This window comes from Heptranchias perlo, chromosome 32 (assembly GCF_035084215.1).
Source record: "Heptranchias perlo isolate sHepPer1 chromosome 32, sHepPer1.hap1, whole genome shotgun sequence".
NCBI lineage: Eukaryota > Metazoa > Chordata > Chondrichthyes > Hexanchiformes > Hexanchidae > Heptranchias > Heptranchias perlo.
Window position 1 is genome coordinate 15,022,397 of NC_090356.1, and position 22,096 is coordinate 15,044,492.

The 22,096-nt window shown below is 41.2% G+C and overlaps 1 protein-coding gene across 12 annotated transcripts in view; it reads left to right on the plus strand.

The window, feature by feature from the left end:
* Positions 1-22,096, plus strand: part of rap1gapa (RAP1 GTPase activating protein a) — a 477,305-nt gene that overhangs the window by 154,761 nt on the left and 300,448 nt on the right. For all 12 annotated transcript variants that reach the window (XM_067970459.1, XM_067970460.1, XM_067970461.1 and 9 more), the window contains one exon: positions 13,165-13,200. Coding sequence is in view for 8 of the 12 variants with exons in the window: in XM_067970466.1 (XP_067826567.1) it covers positions 13,165-13,200 (36 nt within the window). In the remaining 4 variants the exon portion in view is untranslated. The remainder of the gene's footprint in view (positions 1-13,164; positions 13,201-22,096) is intronic.

Here is a 22,096-nt window from a genome sequence, read left to right on the forward strand (position 1 = left end):
GAAACAAAACTAAAATTGTATGGTTGTTGAGAATTGTTAATTCCTTCAGTATTACTCAGTTCATGTCTCCTACTATTTTATGCAACCACATAGAAATGCTACAGTAAAGACCACTGTTATTCATTAACCTTTTTATGGAGGGCCACAATCCAAAGCATTGTCTTCTTTGAGGATTACTTTCAGGAATGCTGCACCTGCAATCCCCTATATATTGAGGTTCTGATTTCAGTCTGGCCACAGTGATCAGCCGATAAGCAAATATCAGGCAGGAAGTGAAAGAAAACCCGATCACTTGGTTTTAATAGGAGCTGTTTCACTTGTATGGAAAGTGGGATAACTCTAGTGCCACGCAGCCTCCTTTACTTGCTTTTGTTGGAGAACAAGAAAATGAAAAGAAACAGCACTGAATTGCAGCTCGGCCAATATCCACAGCCAGATAGTCATGAATGGAAACCTAGAGGTACATTGAGCAAGAATTCTGCCAAGGGCTGCAGGTGGAGGAGAGGTGGGCCACAAATGGCCTTCAGACCAAATCATGAGTCTGGTAAATGCCGTTGACAAGGAACCACCGGGACATTGACCTATTCCTATATGTTAACAAGTTTTAAAACTCCACTCGCATTTCTTGAATGAATCAAAATACTTCTTTAGGTTAATGACATCTTCCACCAAAAGCCCTAAGTGAATGCTGCAAAAGAACAGGAATATTCTTCTGAGTACAGACATACCAAAAGAATTTAGCCCTTTACTCCAGCTCCTAGTCAAAAATAAAGTGCTGCAATTTGCAGGAGCGACAAAGGCAAGATATCGCTCCTGTGGAGCATGTGTCCATGTTGATAAACAGTTTCCAGCTCCTGTGATGGCACATTTGGTAAAAACAGTGAGTAAATGAGTCAGAATGCCTTGGAGCCCCAATATGTATTGAGTTAGCTGATCTCAGCGGGGACAGCATTTGCGCTGCTACAATTCGTGTTAGTTGTTTTGACTAGGGAAGGGAAAATCAGCCAAGATTCCTCCTGATCACTCTACAGTGATCGCTGCAGGAAAGTACTTGTGGCCAATGGATAAAGAGTGAACTTGACTGCAATGGTCCCCACATTTGAATAGCCTGCCAACATTCACTATCGAGTGGAGAATGTTCACTTGGGTGAGGTAAGGGAAGGTGCCCAGCAGCATGGAACAGTATCCCAGACTGAAACAACGCCTTCAGGCTAGGAAGAGGGAAGAAAATTGACAACTTCCCTTCTCCCCCTACAGAGGAATAGTCTCATCTCAGCTGTTTTGTTAGGGTCAAAACTATACATTACACTTTGCATTATCCCTAACTCCCATTATTTAGAGTAATTGTGACTCTTTAACACTAGGAAATGATTTAACTTAGTGATGCAAAGTGGATTTATTCAAATGATTACCAGATGATTACTCAAATAAACAATGGGCCAGAATTAATTGGCTGCCTGCCGTTCGTTAGACTTGCCGTTGCCTGTTTAATTTCCATGAGACTTTGCACTGGAAGGTGCAGCAAGTGGGAGATGGAAACAGCACCACGTCCTCTACAGGGCATCTGGGATCTATGTGAACAAGGCAAGCAACTGTGTATCTCCGTAACCAATCAGATTGAAGGATTGTGAAATGAACAGCGCAGTGTCTGAACCAGGAAGTGTGAGTTAGAATAGTGAATTCAATGTCATATCAGGCACAGAAAGGGACATAGAGAGAGGGAAAGAAAGATTGGATTAAGAGAGAGAGAGAAAAGAGAGACAGAAAGAGAAAGTAAATGTTTAAGTAAAATTAATTACATTTTTAAAAATCTTCAACAACAATTAAAACATGAAGGAATGAGATTCCACGCTTGTAATAGTTAATTTTCAATGCCAGAGAGGTTGCTTGGCAGTAATTAAGACCGTTAAAAAGGGTATTTCGACTGAAATGGACAAGCCCTAACTTTTTGTGGCAAGTTTAGTTCGTATCTACCGCACAAGTACAGGACCTTCACGCCGTTCAATGCATTTGAATGGTGAGTCAGACAGTGCAATGCTGTTTTCACAAAGCTAATGGCAGAGCGATGCATTTTGGACAGCAACTTCCGGATTTACGCATTTAACCACTCTTCTGCCCTCGCCTGAAGTTGCTGTGCGATTTGCTCATGAATAACAGTGAACGACATTAGCCTCACCATTATTTTGACAGCAAATTCTGGGCCATTGTGACTTGTGTTTTACTATGAATATTGGGATGTCATGGCCGCATATGACACTGGGTTCAAGTATGCAAAAATTGTGATCTAATCTCATGAGAATAAATAAGAAAAAAAGAAAGGAATGACAGCAAAACTATTCAGAAACCTTTTATGGGGAGAGGCCCATAATTTAGCTTTTTGTTCACAATCCTGACAACGATTGCCTTGTGGGATCTTAATTCTTCAAATGGGAATGGTTACCATCTACTTCAAGATCAAATCTACATCATCAAGGAGAAGTGGTTTGGAGCACAATGAACAAGGAAGCTCAACTTGATGTTGAACATCTGACACTTCCAGCAATGGCCATTGCTGGAAGACAGAGAACGTGAAGATAGTGTTTAGGTGAAATCTGAGTATCTTCCTCTTTGACTTGTCAGAAAATGACTTACCAGCAAGGGGATCGTTACCAGAGCAATCTGAAAATGGGCCTCTATGAACTACGAGAACATGAAAAGATAATCGACTGGACAACAGTCCGAGAGATCGGTTTGCAAGAACTCTGAAGAGCTAATCACCTGGATAGGAATAGATGTATTACTTTTGTTACTGATGGAGAGACATTTTGTAGATGTACTGAGTCTGAAAGTGCTGGGTGCTTGTAATTATTTTACTAAACAGAGGATTTTGTAAATTAGGCAGATAAAGCAAAATATTGAGCTTACAAAAACTTTTTTTAAGTAACTTTAGAACAAGACTTCAAAAAATTGATTTCTCCAATCTCATTTAATATTTGCTGTAAATGCAAGAGTTGCTCAGCTAATCATTTCATCCTTCCTCAACGAAAGAAAATGATCCTGCAGAACACAGTAAAATCTGCCAACTGTTGCACAAAATATAGGAAGATAGATTAACATAATTATAGCTACTACCTGAATATAGCAACTTCCTGATTCCACTTAGCTTGTGGTTTAATGCTACTGAATGCAACTGAAACCATGTATTCTTAAATAGTAAAAATCTGGGAAAAGGGTCAGCCTTGGCTTAATGGTAGCACTTGCACCCGAGTCAGAAGGTTCAACCCCACTCTAGAGACTTGAGCACGTAATTTGGGCTGATGCTTCAGTACTGAGGGAACACTGCAGTCAGAGGTAATTTCTTTCAGATGAGACGCTAAACTGAGGCTCCATTTGCCCTTTCGGGTGGATGTAAAAGATCTCTAGGATATCTATTCGAAGAAGAGCAAGCGAGTTTACTCAGTGTCCTGCCTGACATTTATCCCTCAACCAACATCTCTAAAACCATATCTAGTTATTTATCTCCTTGCCGTTTGTGGGACCTTTATGAAAATTGGCTGTGGCGTTTGTCTACATTATAACAATGACTACACTTCAAAAGTGCTTCATTGGCTCTGAAGTGCTTTGGGATGTCCTGAGGTCATGAAATGTACTATATAAATGTAGGTTCTCTCCCTATCTCTTTTAATCTTTGGCTCATTTGTTTATTGAGCCACTTTTCTCATTAGAGACAAAACAGTAACAAGGAAAATAGATTAAAAGGAAAATGGTCTTATCTAAAATATATATGCTATACCAGTAATATAAAAATGCACCTAAGTCTAATTGTATTACCTCAGCACTAATCTCACAACCAAGAAGCTGACCATATAAAATAGCAGCAACAGGAGCATATTGTAATGGTCAGGTCAACTATTGTAAAAATATTTTGGTGCAAAAGTATATATGTTATGAATTAAATTGTCTAATTTAGATGTATAAAACATTGACTCTTGCTGCTATTTTAAAGCAGAGATGGCACCCATCTATTTACTTACATCTGCCCTCAGCTGGACATTAAAGATCCCATGGCACTATTTGAAGAAGAGCAGGGGCGTTCTCCCCGGTGTCCTGGCCAACGTTTATCTCTCGACCAACATCACTAAAGATTCTCTGGTCATTTATCTCATTGCTGTTTGTGGGACCTTGCTATGCGCAAATTGGCTGCTGCGTTTCCCTACATTACAACAGTGACCAGTGACTACTCTTCAAAAGTACTCTATTTGCTGTGAATCACTTTAGGATGTCCTGAGGTCGTGAAAGGCTTTATACTAATGCTTGTCCTTTCATTCTTTACACTGCCGGAAACTGTAATTCTATTCTCTGATAAATGTATCATCGTATCATAGTAACATAGTAGGTAGAGCACAGAAGGAGGCCATTCGCCATATTGTTCCTGTGCAGGCTCTTTGAAAGAGCTATCCAATTAGTCCCATTCCCCTGTAATCCTCATTTGTAAGCCAAAATGTTTCTTCTCCAAATCAGCTTTAACCACAGAATCTTTTGCAGAGTACTTGATAGAAATGACATGATTTCCAGGCAGTTGCAGTTTAAATGAAAATCTCTTATTAAAATAGAAACTGGAACAAAAGCAAACAATCAAAACAGAATTGACTGCACAGCACAAAATCCCAGCTTCACTTTCCTCGCTGATTGCTTTTTGTGCCCAGCTTATAATGGTCCAAAGTCCATAATTTAAATAACACATAAACATAGCACATGTTGAAATGGAATTCATATATTCAGGAAATTTATATTATGCAAGCTTTTCAAATAACTATGGGAATGGTATTAATGCACTATTTCTGAGGATTACTCACACGCAAGAGTTATTTTTTTTTGTCTGCCCTGCCCCAAAATAGTGCCTAAATATGGGTGCAAAACAGAGGATAAAATAAAGCACTAGTCCTTCGCTCCCATTCTACTCCTGAACAGTACTGCTTCCAAACGTCCTCTATAGTGTTTCTGGTGTCTGTACCTGACTGCACCTGAAGAGAGCGCCGCAGTGTAAATTTAATGCAAATGAATATCAGAGACCTCGGCAGTCAGACTTCCTCTGAGAGTGTCAGGTGCCGTTTAAGGGTAAGCCATCTGCATAAAAGCTTGGCTACTACAGATTCCTGAGCTGCTGTTTTAAGTGCTGTCGGTCTTAAGTGTTATCAGTCTGGTTTTGTCAAGGTAGACCTTTACTTTTGCTGCAGATTTTACATTCAGTGAAGGAGGCCGTGTTCAATTCTGTACCACCCCTCCTTTTTGTGAGATGCCTTAATTGGAGGCAGGCTAGGGGAGACAACCCTTGACAGCTGATAAATGTCATTTGTCTGGACCTCTCCGAAACCACTAACAACTGTTTCTCTGCCACAGAGAGAAAAAGAATACTCCATCTGTTTGTCCATATAAGTGCTCCAGCCCATTTTGAATAAAAGGAGGAGCCTCATGGTCAAACCAGCAGCCCCCATTCCTGCACCATCATTCTTCATACACATTCTCAGTTCCTCCACATTCCAATTCCACCGATATGACAATAATCGATTATTAACAGTGCTTCATTGAACAAATATGTCTGTGGTGCTTGTCACCAAGTTGCTTTCCCTTTGGCCCACTGCAGAGACTTCTTGATCCCTGTTCAGGATCCTCCAGCCATCCTAGCCCCGCTGGAGCACAACTTTTCTTTCAACATTTGAGATAACTTCCTCTTAAAGCTGATGGAACAGTTCGAGACACGTTTCATAAGGAAGTCTTCATATCCAGTAGTCGCACGTTTGACCCCGCTCAGTCAATTGTCTAAACAGTTTAAGATCTGCAATTTGTGAATCAAACTTTTGTATCGGCCATTAGTTCGCTTTCAGCAAGCCACTGTTGGAAAAACTTTCAAGCAGGTCACTTTAGGACATTAGTGCTATAGAGCAGCAAAATCCTGAAATGCACAGCAACTTGTGTCCTAGGGCTCCTTCTGTACCAGCCCCTTTTAATGTTGCTGTCTCCTTTAAGGCCCTAGAAGCTCCTGGACTTCCTGTGGGTAAGTACCTAATAGTGCACCGCTATGTACGTCCATGATATTCTCATGAGGCTCCAGTCGAGGTCTGGGTGTTGAGGTGAATGTCGCAACACTCTGCTCAAATTGTCCTCAGACAGCACTGGGAGTAGGAAATCGACCTTATGTTGCTATGCTGCCTTTCGGGATTGAATAGAAGAACGTGTTGGGCAATTCACATAGTCCCGGGTGCATTATACTTGGGAAAAGAGTAATTGTTAGTTCTGTGGCACAATATCCCAGTCATTTCATGAATAAGATTGCACGCTCCTAGGAGATATCGGTCTGGTAATAGAAACTATGAACATCATGTTAAAATGTGAGAGGTGAAGCTGCAACATTGATATTTCACATCAATAGGATTTAAAAAAAATATATAATGCTGCTTCTTATTAAAGAAACATAACCACTTGACTCAGTTTAATCAATTCACACCACTATGCTTTCATCCCAACTCTATATATAACCTTACACCTATCTGAACAAGACTAATACCGAGAAGGAAATACACTGTACTGTGATGTCCTGGTTAATACACTTTTATGTGGTTAAACTAATTAAACAATACTTTTGGAGCATGATTGAACATAAATCAGAATTGAGCATCAAACTATAACAACCAAATCCTCTGACATCCTCCTGATCCTACTCCCTGACCATTCTATGCAGGTGCAGTCCAGTGAGAGGGAGTGTGATAGGGAATAGCTGGACTGAGTGGGTGCAGTTTAGAGTAGACAAGTGACTGACTGCTCTTTACACAATAACTCCCATCAACTTGTAATACCTGCTGGTCAAGACCACACATTGTGGTTACTATAGATGGGGTTTAAACTTGGGTTGTTAACTTGTAAAGCATTTCTAGTAGCTGTATCCCTGTTTTTTTTTTAAGGGGGTGTTAGGGTGTGTTCATGTGCAGTAAACCAAAAACCCAAAATAAGTGTCAAATTAAAATTTTATTATATCAGTCCAGGATGCACTCCAGTCCCTGCTGCGCCCACCAGTCGCAAAAAGCCTCAAGCGTACCGGCAGACACCGCGTGCTCCCTCGCCAGGGCTGCCCGGGCACGGAGAATTCCATGGAAGAGAAGCAGACAGTCAGAGCGGCCGCCACCTTGGACAGGCCCACAAGGACATCCACCGACCTGGGCAGCCAAAGATCGAGAGCGTGGGACTGAAGTACAGCCAGAACATAAAGAGCAGCCCCCTTAAGTAGTCAAACAGGGGCTGCACCTGCTATATAAAGTTGACATTTGAGCCGACTCCATTGCAAACCTTAATTAGGAGAGAATAGTAAATTGGATAATTATTCAATTAAGGTTAGTTGAATTTCATTAGCTGATTTTCATTGGTGTTCAATAATTTATCAGGGAGCTGCCCTCTCCTCAATAACCCCTTGGCTATTATTTTGGCCTTTACCTGTCAAGTGGTTTCCATTTACCCTTTGGATAACTTATAATTGCCTCAAAAAAAAGATCAGCTTATCTTCATGCTCAAACTGGAATTAATTGTAAGTACACCCAGCTGTAGATGGTTGCTAAATTTCCAGTTTTACAACCTCTTTCTAAGTCAGGTGAGTTTTTAAACTCGGTTTAGCATCAGCTGAAGGCCATGGCACCTGGAGCAATCACTTACACCCTGGTTGTGCTATGTTTTAAAGTTCAGATCAATAATCTAAGTCCTTGTCATCAAAATATACTGACAAGAAATCCCTTGTGTTCAGCACAAAGAAGTAGAGTAAAGTACAGAATTTGAATTAGTGCTTACCTCAAACCACTGTCACTTGATGTAGTTCTGATGTAATGTACAGCATTAAAACTCCTGGATAGTTATCACTATTTTGTATTGATGCTGTGGGGGTGATTTTAAACCCCAAGAACGGGTAGGTTGGGGGCGGGTGGAAGTTGAAAATAGTTGGGTTTTTTTGGATCACAACCGCAAGATTTTCCCACTTTGCATTCCCAATGCAAAGCCTGTACTTTTCATCGCCAACATTAAACCTGGAAATAAAGCTGGGTTGCAGTCGCGACCCAAAAAACAACTATTTTCAACTCCCACCCGTCCCCAACCCACTCATTCTTGGAGTTTAAAATCACCCCCTCTGTGTCAGGTAAGTATAACACCTATAAAGCACTATAAATAAATAATAGATGTGAGGGAACCACCAAAGCCCTTAATTTCAGATTGTAGTTTGTTTGGAACCTTTGATTAAATCTTTAAGTAGAACAGCATTTTGCTCAGTGAAGATCAAAGATCTTTTACTATAGCTTGGCTTAAGCTTTGAGAGGTTAGCCAACTAGAAGTGGTAGCATCTGATTACTTTGCAAGTATCTAATTTAGAATAAAGTAAAATGACCTTGAACTCTAATTTTTTTAAAAAAATGTACAACTAAGGGAGCTAAATGTAAAAGGTTACTTGAACAATGAGGAACTGAACTGTTGAACTCGTCTTGGATTCTGTGTACTGAGCGCTTTGTGAAAATGCAATTTAAAAATCCGGCGGCTTTGCTTGCTAACTTTTTGTCAAGCACCACTCTCAGGAATGGTGCACCAAGAGTGATGGGATACAGCTCCCCAGGCAGTGAGCCTCTAATTTTAATGGTATCACTTTGCACAGTTGCCAAGTGGAAGTGAGGCACTTCCTCACTGGATGAGCAAAATATTCTGTGGGACATCTTTGAGAGTGGCAGGACAACTTAATAAGGCTGTTAAAAAAAGGCATTGAGTGCAAAAGCAAGGCAGTTCTGCTAAACCTTTATAAATTGCTGGTTAGGCCTCAGCTGGAGTATTGTGTCCAATTCTAGGCACCACACTTTAGGACGGACGTCAAGGCCTTGGAGAGGGTGCAGATGAGATTTACTAGAATGATACCAGTTATGTGGAGAGATTGGAGAAGCTGAGATTGTTCTCCTTTAGAGCAGAGAAGGTTGATGGGAGATTTAATAGAGATATTCAAAATTATGAAGGGTTTTGATAGAGTAATTAAAGAGAAACTGTTTCCAGTGACAAGGGGGTTAGTAACCAGAGGACACAGATTTAAGATAAGTGGCAAAAGAACCGGAGGGGAGATGAGTTTTTTTAATGCAGTGAGGAGTTATTATCTGGAATGCACTGCCTGAAAGGTGATGAAGGCAGATTCCATAGTAACTTTCAAAAGGGAATTGGATATATACTTGAAAAGGAAAAAAGTGCAGGGCTATAGGGAAAGAGTAGGGGGGTGGGATGATTTGGATAGCTCTTTTTAAAGGGTCAGCACAGACACAATGAGCTGAATGGTCTCCTCCTGTGCTGTATATGACAAATAGTTCTATTTTAATAGGGCACTTTCATATTCTTCAGGATAAGCCTGCCTCTTAATAGTATTCCCTTTTCTTCAGTTGCTGAATAGCAAAATAAGGAGAGGGGATAGCCATGTAAATGTCTGTTGCCAGAGGGGCTTGCTTTTTTTTAAATTCACTCTTGAGATGAGGGGAACACTGACAAGGCAGTATTTATTATCCATCCCTAGTAACTCCAGGGGTAGGGTTGCCAGCTCTGGTTGGATGTATTCCTGGAGGTTTTGTCACATGACCTCCAATTGCCCTGCTCCCGCCATTGGTCACTTGACACGTCCCATGCCAATTGGAAAGCAAACAGGTGCTTAATTGCCTGATTGGATGATGCTTGACTAAGAGTTAAACAACCTTTTTATCCCGTCTCCTATATTTTTATAATTAATAAATATTCAAAGAAAATGAAAAAAAACACCCAATTTTTTTTTGATGTCCGTATGATATTTTTCTTGGGTTGTTCGTAGCAGTGTCCAGGAGATTAATCTTTAATTCCTGGAGACTCCAGGACAATCCTGGAGCGTTGGCGACCCTACTCTGGTGGGGAATTAAAAATCAAGGGCATTAAAAGTCAACCACATAGTGTGTGAATGGTGTCACATGTAAGCCAGACCAAGTAGGGGTAACACATCCCTTGAAGAACATTGGTGAGTTTGTTGGATTTTTTTTTACAACAATCCAGCATCTTTTCATAGTCATTATCTGCTTTTATTGAATTCAATTTCCCAACTTGCTATGGTGGGAGAGGAACTTTCAATCTCTGTGTTCTTAGCCTAGTGGTTATGGGACTGGACTATCATACTGTGGAACCATGGGCAGGATGAGCAGTTCGGTTTTCGACCAACTGCTAGTTTTTCTCAACAATGTTACTTTTTCCTCAGCGAGCATTGAATCATTGTAAAGATGGAAATGTCCCAGTTTGGCCTCTGTGTTTGTTCTTTCTCAGAATATTGATCGCTACTGTAAGGGGTTTTATTACTGTTTCTCGGGCTTATAATAGGTCAGCCAGTTATGTTTTCCTGAGCTGCCCTGCCCGCCTGTGCGGTTGCGAATCGCTTACCCCTTCCTGATTCTGAGCTGAGGACTTATCGGGCGGTAACAAAGACAGACTAACAGACCAGTGGATTGGTACAAGGAAAACCAATGTTTATTAATAAGAAAACTAAAAACTGCAAGGTAATCAGTATTATACAGAAGATAAAGAAATCGCTATAGATACAATACAGTCTTACACTTATCGGGGTGGAAGAAACGGACACGTCGAGGGAAAATTCTAAAATCACAAGTTTAGCAATATCCCCTTTAACCCCCACCCTTACACTTATGCTAGATTGTCTTGTGGTGGCCAGAAAATTAATGCTCACCGGTGAAACAGATGAAAAGGCCTGGCCTCCGTGCCCTGCTGCTGCCATCGACATGCGGTTGCGAGGTTTACTGGATGGCCTTCCTTCTTGGTTGCTAGCAAGCAGACAGGACACCGGGCCAAGAGGTGAAGAGAGAGAGAGATACTGGGCAAGCCACCAGTTATACCCTCTTGGTAACAGGTTATTCCATTGTCCGATTTGGGCTGAAAATGTAAGACAAAAGGGGTCCCAATCTCTGGCCCATTTACATAATGGCCGGTTCCTGTATTGATCTGTTCCATAACTGCTTTACCATTGTTCCGAATGTTCCTTGATGGTCTATCTTTTGTCCTGGAATTTCTGCTGCTCGAATTTTGATGTGTAGGCCGGCAATGTTGATGGCTTGCCTCAGGGCTTGAATGCAACTGCATTGTTTAAAGAAACCTGTCTGAAACACGAAGCCTGCCATGTGTCTGACCGCAGCCATTTTGAAAGACCCTGGATTTTTTAAAACACAGTCACACCAGGGTTTCTTTAATAACTCCAATAAATCTTCGGGGGGGGGTGGGGAATCATGTGAAATTTTGCGAATCCCTTCACTACTATTGATCAATGAAAATTAATTTCTGCCAGAATAAACATTGAAACTCTACACCTTCAAAATTAATAACCATAAACTCCCCAGGCAACAAGAAATCGCCTTATGGGAACAACATAGTTTATTTCTTCTTAAACTGACATTAACATTCAGCTTGTTTGCTGTCCTGCCAAGCTACTAACTAAATGTAGATTTGATGCATTTAATTCTTCTTTGTGGGCTGACTTTATTACAAAGTGCCCTGGAAGGATTTTAAATCGTCTTGGATTTCTCCACAATATCGACGTTATAATGAGCCAGTTATACTTCATGTTTGCATTGCTGCGAAGAGGTTTTGGCTTTGCACTGGTGCAAAGGGAAGAGCATAGCTGATGCCGAACCTGCCTCAGTTTGGATTTGAGCAGGAGGTAATCTCTCAGCACTTCAACTTCACTCCTGCTGCGATATAACGGCAACCAGTGGCAAATTAATTCAAAACGTTTAGGACTAAAGGTTCAAAAGTTCTCGGCCAATCCATTGGACGACCTTTAAGTGTAGCTGGGCTTTTACTAACCTAAAAATGGCCTTTGCACGTCAGCTAGCGATGTTTGTATATGTGTTTAAGTGAATGTGGATAGTGCTCTACTGTCCTCCAGATTAAGTGTGGTATAACTGTGTTGCTGGCTTGCCCCGGTCTACAATAAGTACTGGTTATAAACTCATACCTGCTGTATGAAGGCAGTGGAGAGGTCTTTCCTTCCCCTCCCCCTGCTCCCCCTACCCCACCAAGAGCTTAAAAAAAATCATCTGCTTGGATTAATTGACATAAACAAATTTTGAGAGGTTTACAACGACTTTTGTTCAATGGCTGACTATATTAAAGGATGTAGTGGCATTAATCCCTGCTCCGGCCCATTTTACTTATTAAAGCCTTTAATCACACTCGGAGCGTAGATCTGTTTTTTTTGCTCATCCTAAATTAATTTGTTTGCCTAAGTGTGTCATTATTTAATACATAATTAATTGAAGCTAGCTTTATTGATTTCACAATCAAGGTAAGTTTGCAATGTAATTCAACAGTAGTGTGAGCTGTTATTTAGGCCTAACACAACGATAAGTTGCGATAACCCCTCAAATTGTAATTTGGTAAGCCAGATAATCAATATTGCAACATAAAATAGTCTCAAAACAACTCAACTGTAAAATACATTAGGATAAGAGGCAACATTTAGAATAATACTGATAATTTAGTTGCAAACTGGTTGCTGCGCAGCACTGTGTTACAATTCACTGGAACATTCATCCTGTGTAGCGCCAAGACCTAAATATAACTGGTGCAGAACGTGTCAACGTACAGAATGCTTTGCTTTGATCAAGGACCAAGTCCCGGCCTGGCTGGGAGGAGTGCTCGGTGAACTTACAAAGACCAGTGTAAGAATGTGAAATGAAGAGGGTTGAGTTTATCGAAATAATGGATTATATAGAATCCCAGAATGAACCCGAACAGTGAGCAATAAAGTCACACACCCATTTGAACATGATGTGTTCACCTGACGAAGGAGGTAGCCTCCGAAAGCTTGTGAATTTAAAATAAAATTGCTGGACTATAACTTGGTGTTGTAAAATTGTTTACAGTTTTCCATTTGAACATGTTAAGCTAAGAAAACCCATCTGGAGAAACTAGCCACATAAATATTGACTTAATGCTGCACCTCCTGTTCCAAGCAATTTAACTTGTGCCAAATTAAATCTCAATGTTCTAAAGACGCAAGATTAGTGCATTCATATCTTATTACTTGAAGATTAGAAAATGATTACATGACAATTAAAAGTTCTGTAACTAATTCCTTTGTATTTCTTCTGTTTTCAGGATAGATAAGTCTATTATTCGCTTGAGAAATACACAGTAAGTAAATGTTTTCATTTAATTTGTACAGAGGGTGCCTTGTTGCTGAATTACTTTATTTTCAGCTATAGTGAGGAGGATAAAGATTTAAAAGTTACTGGTGACCTTATAATGGGGACAGTAGGATAAGAAATGTGTCCAACAATACGATTGTTTCACCATTTTTTGAGGACGGGAATATATAATGGAATAAAATTCCTGTCAAGCTCTGACTGTACGTTAACCTGCTGTATGTAATCAATATTAACTATGGAAATATGTTCCAGTGAAAGAACACCAGTTACACAAGTTCTTTGATACTGAAACTTCAATAATGTTGAGTTCTGTTACTGTGAGTACATGATTCCTACAAATATTAAAAATTTGTTTTAAAGCATGGTTGACATCTAGAGTCTAGTAAAGGTGATGTGTGTAGTGCAGCGTTAGTGTAACAGTTCTAGAGGGCTGTTTGGCATGTTCATGTGAAGTTGTATGCGTACCTAAAGGACTTGCAGTTCTGAAGGCTTCTAGGTGCCACTAGTACAGGGACGCATCAATTAATTAACTTATTCAGTAATGAACAGTTATCTTTACTGTGTTGTGGGTAGCCTGACCCCCAGTTGGTGAGGGGTTCATTCTCGTGAATCATCTGTATTATTACCCTTGAGAGAGTGGAGAGGTAAGCGGCAACGTGATATATTCTGCATAAATATTGGACAGAAATATTGGAGACTTCTTTGAAGTACATTGGGTCTCCAACCTTGCAGAGTTTCTATGACTCTATGAAAAATATACAGTCCATACATAACACTGATATGAACATAGCTTTTGTGGGAGATCATATAATGATAGTTTGCTTACTTACTACACCACAAAAGTTGACACCAGTACTTGTATCCATGCATACCACGGGCATGTAAAAGAGGCGTCAACCACTTGTACCTATCTAAAATATCTGGAAAACAGTTGTCCATTTCTTCTACCCTGAATTCAGTTAGCCCAGTTTCATCAGCTGTGCCAACAAGTTACCAAATGTAATAAATCTTGTAAAAAAGGATTTGATACTGAGATATATGTATCATAAAGTGCTGGGTCCAAGTGACTTCTTAACTTCTACCTGGGTTGTACATCACCTATTCTGGTTTTAGCCCTTCATTATGCAGCATTAGATAAGGTTGAACTATGATTGGAGGGGTAGGGGAAATTTCAAGTACCGAAACCAGGTTATTAGTAATGTAAGGTCCTTCTGCCTTAGAATGTGACTTTCCTTTGTAAGGATTTTCATTCTCTTACAAAGTAAAATGCGTCATAGGCCAGCACAAAGTCGTCAGAATAAAACATTTGCTGGAAAGATGAGGAGCCTAATTTAGCAAGGCAAGAGCACAGTTACAACACTGGGAGTGGAGCCTTGTGGAAGGATCTAGTAGACGTTTACTCATTAATCAAGTTTACCAACTTCAACCATCCCAAAATCATGAACGGAAAAGTTCATGCTGTAATTTATTAAACCTCTCTTTCAGGGCCCTATTGTGAGTCTCTCCTGGATATGTCCATAGATTCTATCTGCTCTTTGGGCATCCTGTGCCATGCCCACCCATCACTGTCTCTACCAGAGTAGCCCAACTGCCTCATCCCTCTTTCCCAGCAAATATTCTGCCAAACCTGTTCCCTAACCTCCTCCTTTTATCAGTTATACCTCCCCTCCCATTATCTGGCTCTCCCTATGTTTCCCCAGCTAACTCTGTGGTGGCCTCCAGAACATTTGCTCCCCCATGAACAAGCCCCTCTCCATCCACGATCTCATCATGGAAGAGTCTGTAGACATCCTAAACCTGACAAAAACCAGCCTCAGGGAATTGTGATTCCCTCCCCCTCACTGAAGCCACACTACCTGGTTACACATTCCAGCATGCCTGCCCATTAAGATTGACAGTATCCACGTAGCTGCCTCGGGATCGTTGCCTCCTCCATCACCCCCTCATAATCTCGCATAATATCCAGGCTAACACTTCAGTGCACTACTGATGAAGTGCTGCATTGTTAAAAGTGCCATCTTTTTAACTAAGGACATGTTACCTGTTCAAAAATTATTTGAAGACGATTAGGGAGTTCTCCCATACCATTAATCCCTTAACCAGCACGACCGAAAACAGATTATCTGGTCATTAATTTGCTATTTGTGGGATTTTGCTGTGTGCAAATTGGCTGCTGCATTTGCTTACGTTACAACAGTGACTACACTTCAAAAGCAAACCAACGATTGTAAAGCATGTTGAGATGTCGTGATGAGCTGCTATATAGAGGCAAGTTTTTTTTAATTTCTAATTCTCTCTTGAACCCTTTCCCAGGTAATACAATATCATTCCACCTGACTTCCTGCCTCAATCCTAACTTCCTAATTTTTTAACTTCGATTCCCTGGTCTTCGAATCAGGACCAGGACCCTGGCTGCACTTTTATTCCCACCTCCCTAGATTGGAGCACTGAGAATGACGATCTGGATTCTTTCCCCTCAGTCTGGTTCAGTAAAAACTGAAGTCGAATACATTTTAAAGTTCATCACAACTTTAATAGCAGGGTTCTTAGTCTGCAGCATTGATTTGGACTCCTGATAGAGTCCCTCTATGCTGGCAGAGCAAGAACAAGAAACATACAGAAATCCACACGTTTTTATACAAATCAATAGGGGTTGGAACATACTTAACACAAGAGTCAACACCAATCATAAGCCGGGCACAGGTTGCCATGCGAGGTTACATTATTTCCGGCCAATCATAGATAACCATGTGCTGACCATGTTGCTGTTAGACATCAAAGGGGATACTTCCTCACCTTCCAACCTGGAATGTTCTTTCAACTTTGGCTAAGCTCGTTACCTATATTGATCTGCCATAAACATGGAGACATTCAGACCAGTCCTTGAATCACATCAAAGACTCTACATTGATAAGACCATGCAAACCTGCTGACTACGCAAACATATGGCCCAGCAGGAGGCCAGGCCACCTGTACCAATCTCAGTTACTAACTAATTAACCCTTTCTAACCATTTTGCATTCTGCTTCTTTGCCACGTAGGCATCTTAATATTTTACTGAAAACTGACCACATAGGGATTCTCAAGGCCTATAGTAACACACTCAATGTTACCCCAGCAGTGATCAGCTAACTCCTGACAGATCAGGGACCTGTGTTCCAGTTAGACATTTGGCAATGCACTAATCACTGAACCATTGGGAGAGCTCAAAGTTGTGGGTACGAGTCCCAAACCATTCTGGTGAACAGATTGGAATATTTTCTAATTGTGTCCAGGAACTATTTTTAAGGGAGTTATCTCATTAGCAACGACAGCTTATAAACATGTTTAGAGACTATCCTGTGACAGTGTAATGAAAGATCAGAGACTCCTTTTCTAGTGTATGGATTTCTATAACATTTTATGGAATTTTCTATGCCTTTGGAAGACTGCCATGTAACCCAATCCTCACAAGTGAGGTCTCGAACAGGCTTGCAAATGTTTATGAAAAACGACAATCTTTCAGCCCCCGCCCTGTGGAATTCTCTTCCCAAACTACTGCCTCGCTGCCAGTCTTCCTGTCTTCAATGGCTTCCTAAAGGTCAATTTCTTCCACTGGGCCTTCAATCATCACTCCTAAATCTCACTTCCTACTTGTTCCCCGTCATTGCCCCTGCTAAGTACTTTGGGATGTTCCTTTACGTGAAAAGTGCTGTATGGGTTGTGGTTGTTGTCAATTTGCGTTTAGTCAATCTCTTGAGTTCCAGGAATGAAGGCTAAGGCACTGTTGTGGGAGAGGGCTGGAGACAGAATTGTAAAGATTGCTTTTCCGTCTGCTTTTAAATTGCACGGCACCTTTAGACGCAACAGAGAAAAGCAAATTTTTTTTTTATGTTTAAGCGAAACATTGTGTAGATGTAACGATTTTAGAGTAAGCAGATTGACGTATCCAATTTTGAGCTAATTGTTCAAAAATATATGTTAAAATAATTGAAGTATGGCTTGCTGAAGCCAAAATATTTACCCTCATTGTACTTTAGAACCTTCACCATACGGACTGCAGCGGTTCAAGAAAGCGGCTCACCACCACCTTCTCGAGGGCAATTAGGGATGGGCAATAAATGCTGGCCTTGCCAGCGACGCCCACATCCCATGAGCGAATAATAAAAAAAATAATAAAATGGATTTCTAGTGAATGTTTTGACCCTCTTCACAAACGCAGTAGCCAATGGTGCAATTGGACTGCACCTACTCATTGTGGGAGCAATACAAATAGGCAGCACTGGCTGCACAGTTTTCAAATTAAACGTGAGGGAGGGGGTGAACACAACTCTATATTTACATATTGATTCAAAAATTCCTGCACACAACATTGGACTGCTGATTAGGTTTTTAATGTTAGAAAAGATCGAACTGTCCTGTCAGCTCTTCATTAACATCAGAAATACAAAGTTGGTCCAGTATACTAAACCAAGACCTTTTTTAAACTTTGAAAACAAAGTTTCAATAGATGTTTTTTGTGCCGGTTAGTTTTATTTCAGCCCCAGCGTTGCCGAGACTGTCTCCTTGAGGCGAACAGCACCTAGAAATACGAGGAAGGTTTACAATTGTCCTAGCCCTTTACTGACTTCAAACCTTTTCCAGTCACAATCTGAGGGAACAATCTGCCTTCGGCAACTTTTGTGTCATTTTTGATGGTTGCCAGTAGAGGGAAGCAGTGCTTTGATTTCTGGTGCAGGTTCAACAGAATTCAAACTCGACCCGGTGTGTTGTGAACTTCCATTTCTATCCACCAGATGTCACTTTTTGGAACGTTTACATGATGTTCTAACCCCATTGCACTGGTTCATTAATACTTCACCCTACAGCCTGTACTTTCACACAAACTTAATTAACAATGACATTTTTGACATTTGATGTGATTTAAGAGGTTAGGCTTTCATTTGGAAAGGGCAAGTCATCTGCTGATGACACCAGAGTTAATCTTTCTGAGAATTTTGGATGCTAAATTGGCCTTGTATTATTCCCATGTCTCCAGTGAGCTCCAAGCAGACATGTCATCAGGTGAGGAAGATTGACGCTGGATGATGAGGGGTGAGAGGTCACTTAGTCTGTGTCATTTTCCGTTTCTCTAAGGAAATGGCACGTTGAGAATTCTGCATCGAGCATACCACATACTGGCTTGTCTGCACTGCTGAGGCCTGGCTGTATGTCAGTCTAACGCTACCCGAAATCCTCAGTGGAATTAAATCTAAAACATGCAGCTTCTTCAACCCAGACATTCACCTTTGTATTCTAGTGTTGACAATCAAAATTCCCCTGAGCTGACATCTCCTGTTTGTTGCTTGTCGGTATGCCAGACTGGGCTTGGAGCAAATTTTCTATCATGGTAAAGTAAAATTCTGAAAACAATTCTGTGATATTAATTATCAGTGTATAATTCACCTGTGATTGTTCCACTCTGACCTGTGATACTGTCTGTTCCACTCTGACCTGTGATACTGTCTGTTCCACTCTGACCTGTGATACTGTCTGTTCCACTCTGACCTGTGATACTGTCTGTTCCACTCTGACCTGTGATACTGTCTGTTCCACTCTGACCTGTGATACTGTCTGTTCCACTCTGACCTGTGATACTGTCTGTTCCACTCTGACCTGTGATACTGTCTGTTCCACTCTGACCTGTGATACTGTCTGTTCCACTCTGACCTGTGATACTGTCTGATTCACTCTGAGGTTTGTTTTCTGTACTCTCTATTAGGGGTTGTCCTTAATCCCTACCTCATTTTGTCTTTTATAGCCTCTCTTGCCGTTAAGTTTTAAGCTTCGTTTGGTCGTTATTTTTCCAAGGATTAAACTGTGGGGGTTCCGATTTTTTCTTCACTCAGAGGGTGGTGAACCTGTGGAATTCTCTACCATAGAAGGCAGTGGAGGCCAAGTCATTAGATGTATTCAAGAAGGAGATAGATATATTTCTTAATGCTAAAGGGATCAAGGGATATGGGGAAAAAGCGGGAACAGGGTACTGAGTTAGACGATCAGCCATGATCATTTTGAATGGCGGAGCAGGCCGGAAGGGCCGAATGGCCTACTCTTGCTCCTGTTTTCTATGTTTTTGGGACTGCTGTCGGTCACCCTTTTGTGTGGAAGGGGCTTTTCTTTTTTTCTTTTCTCGTCTGTTTTCTCACCTCCCCCTCCCCCACCCCTTCACTCCCAAAGAAGGGAAAGTGATGAGATTGTTGAGGAAATTCTCCTCCCCAGCCCTGTCCCCCATGGAGATTTGATCATTATTGAAAATCACGATTGACTGAAAGCTAATTTATTACAACCAGCTATTCAACCACAGGGAGCATCACTGGTGAGCCCAATTCTGACTTCCAACATATAGCTTCCAGTAGGTGTTGTTGGATGGCTAACGGGATTGGTAATGCTACATGTGAAAGGTGCTTGTTATGCATAGTTATATTGTTGGGTGACCTTAGCTGATTTCTTCAGATCTGACTTCTTTTTCTAATATACCCCCTGGTCCACAGATTCTGAGCATGACATTGACTCCTCCAACTTCCTCCCATGCTTGTTGCATGAGGTGTTTATGGAGGAGGGGTTACATCAATCTCATGAAGTTTGTCCCATCACATCACCCTTCATTCCTTTTTATCAGGATTTCCAGCCCATGGTCGGTGAACCTTGATTTCCTCTGTTTGAAAGGCTCCATTGTTAAAGGGAACTGTTGTCTAAACAGTTGTCCTGAGATCCCCTGCATTATTTCAGGAGGGTTTAAATGGCTGTTTATAGCGCTAAGCTAGTGCTGGGTCCGTATTACTGATTCTGCTGCTTTGTTGAATGGCCCACAATTGGGGGCATTGAAGCACATGTTCTACTGAGCCGCCGTAAAATAGTAAAATCATGGGTTAATAGTGTGCTTTGTAACCCTCCGAAAGCTTAAGCATCACTCAATTAAGTAATTAATTAACTGTCAGTTGTGGCTCAGTGGGTAGCACACTCGCCTCGCAGAAAGGTTGTGGGTTCAAATCCCATTCCATGAGGCTTGAGCACAAAATCTAGGCTAACTGTGCAGTACTGAGAGAGTGCTGTACTGTCAGAAATGTAGTCTTTCGGATGAGACGTTAAACCGAGGCCCTATCCGCCCCCTCGGGTGGACGTAAAAGATCACCTGGCACTATTTTGAAGAAGAGCAAGAGCGTTCTCCTTGGTGTCCTGGCCTGATCTGCATTCCTAGTGAGGACGGCACTTGCAGGGAATCATGGGACCATCGCCCTGACAACCTGTGAACGGATGGAAAATCTCGGCCTGTGTTTTCCTGATCGGCATTCCCTGCGACTTTTGCTTCTCACCAGGAGCACCTGAACAAGGAGTTTACCCTTAAGTTCTTATCTCAATCAGGATGGAAGTGAGAGTACACAGTTAGGCTGAGTATGACCGAGCTGGCGGTATTGAGGGTCACGCAGGCCTCTGGAAACTCGCCAGCATGAGAGCCTGAGCTGCTGTTTTCAACAGAAGAATAATAGGAGAAAATCAGAGGAGAAAAAATCAGTTAGCATTTATGTAGATGTATTTAGAGTCAAATATCAATACATTAGTAATCATTGACCCATATTGAAAATGTACTCACTTTCATGTAATGGTTAAGTTTATTTTGATAATGTATGGGTTTGCTTTGTCCATAGCCATTCCTATGTAATTCTTGATATGCCAGATCAAACTGAGCAAGCACGAGACAGAGAGGCTCATTGCTGTTAGATGGACTACGCCTGCTAACCCAATATAGCGGCCCTTATCTGCCTGCCAAAGTGTTCACTTATTCTTGTATTGTCGGGAAACTTCTCTGAGCAAGCTGCTCTCACCTCCACTGCAAAAAAAAATTTCATGACCTTTCCCCCATCAAATGTGGTAGATTCTTACAATTATATCTAAATATTTAATCTTTTATTAATAAGTGGCTGGTCACCATTTCTCATTTCCCTGTTTTGGCTTATTTTTGCGAATCTGAGGTAAAGTCTGTTCACCTGATGTGGCTGCAGTTTGGTCAGCTACAGGCCACAAACATAGTAGAAATCCTTAAAAAAAAATTGCTTGCGCAGGATGTTAATCCTGTCAGCTGACTGACGTGCAGCCTCCTGTCATGCCTTAACTCAAAAATAGCCATTTGTTCTGTAGTGTGTATGCGATGCCAAATATAATCGAAAAGGCCCACAGACAAGAGGGAGCAGAAGCTGCAACTAATGGATTTTGCCTGTGGTGTTTAGAGTGCTGGGATAATGATCTCCAACACATGTATCATTTTCATTCATCTCTGACCACCTCACCAATCCCTCGCTGTAGCCTGGACCCCGATGTGGATGAATCACTGTCTTAATAAAATCTTTCCTTTTAAATCAGTAGCTTTTTGAAGTAGTGGTAGAAATGTTACTGTGCAGAAGGAGGCCATTCAGCCCATCAAGCCGGTGCTGGCTCTCTAAAAGAGCCACCCATTTATTGCCATTCCTCTGCCCTTTCCCCATACCCTTTTTAAATGATGCTTTTTCAAACATTTCTCCACTTCCCTTTTAAAAGTTGTTATAGATTCTGCTTTCACCATTGATTCTGATAGAGCATTCAATGTCTTAACCACCCTCTGCGTTTAAAAAAAATTCTCCTAACTGCTCCCTTTTTTTGCTGATAAATTTATGCCCTCCAGCTACTGGCTCACCGATCAGAGGAAATAGTTTCTCCCTATTTACCGTATCAAAATCCCTCATAATTTTTGCACACCTCTTATCAGATCTCCTCTTAACCCTCTCTGTTCTAGTGCCAAGAGCCCTACAGCGGTAACTTAACTATTCTTTTGCCCTTCTCTGATTGTTAGCCTCTTTGTGGGTAGATGGGGATATTGCAGCCAAGTT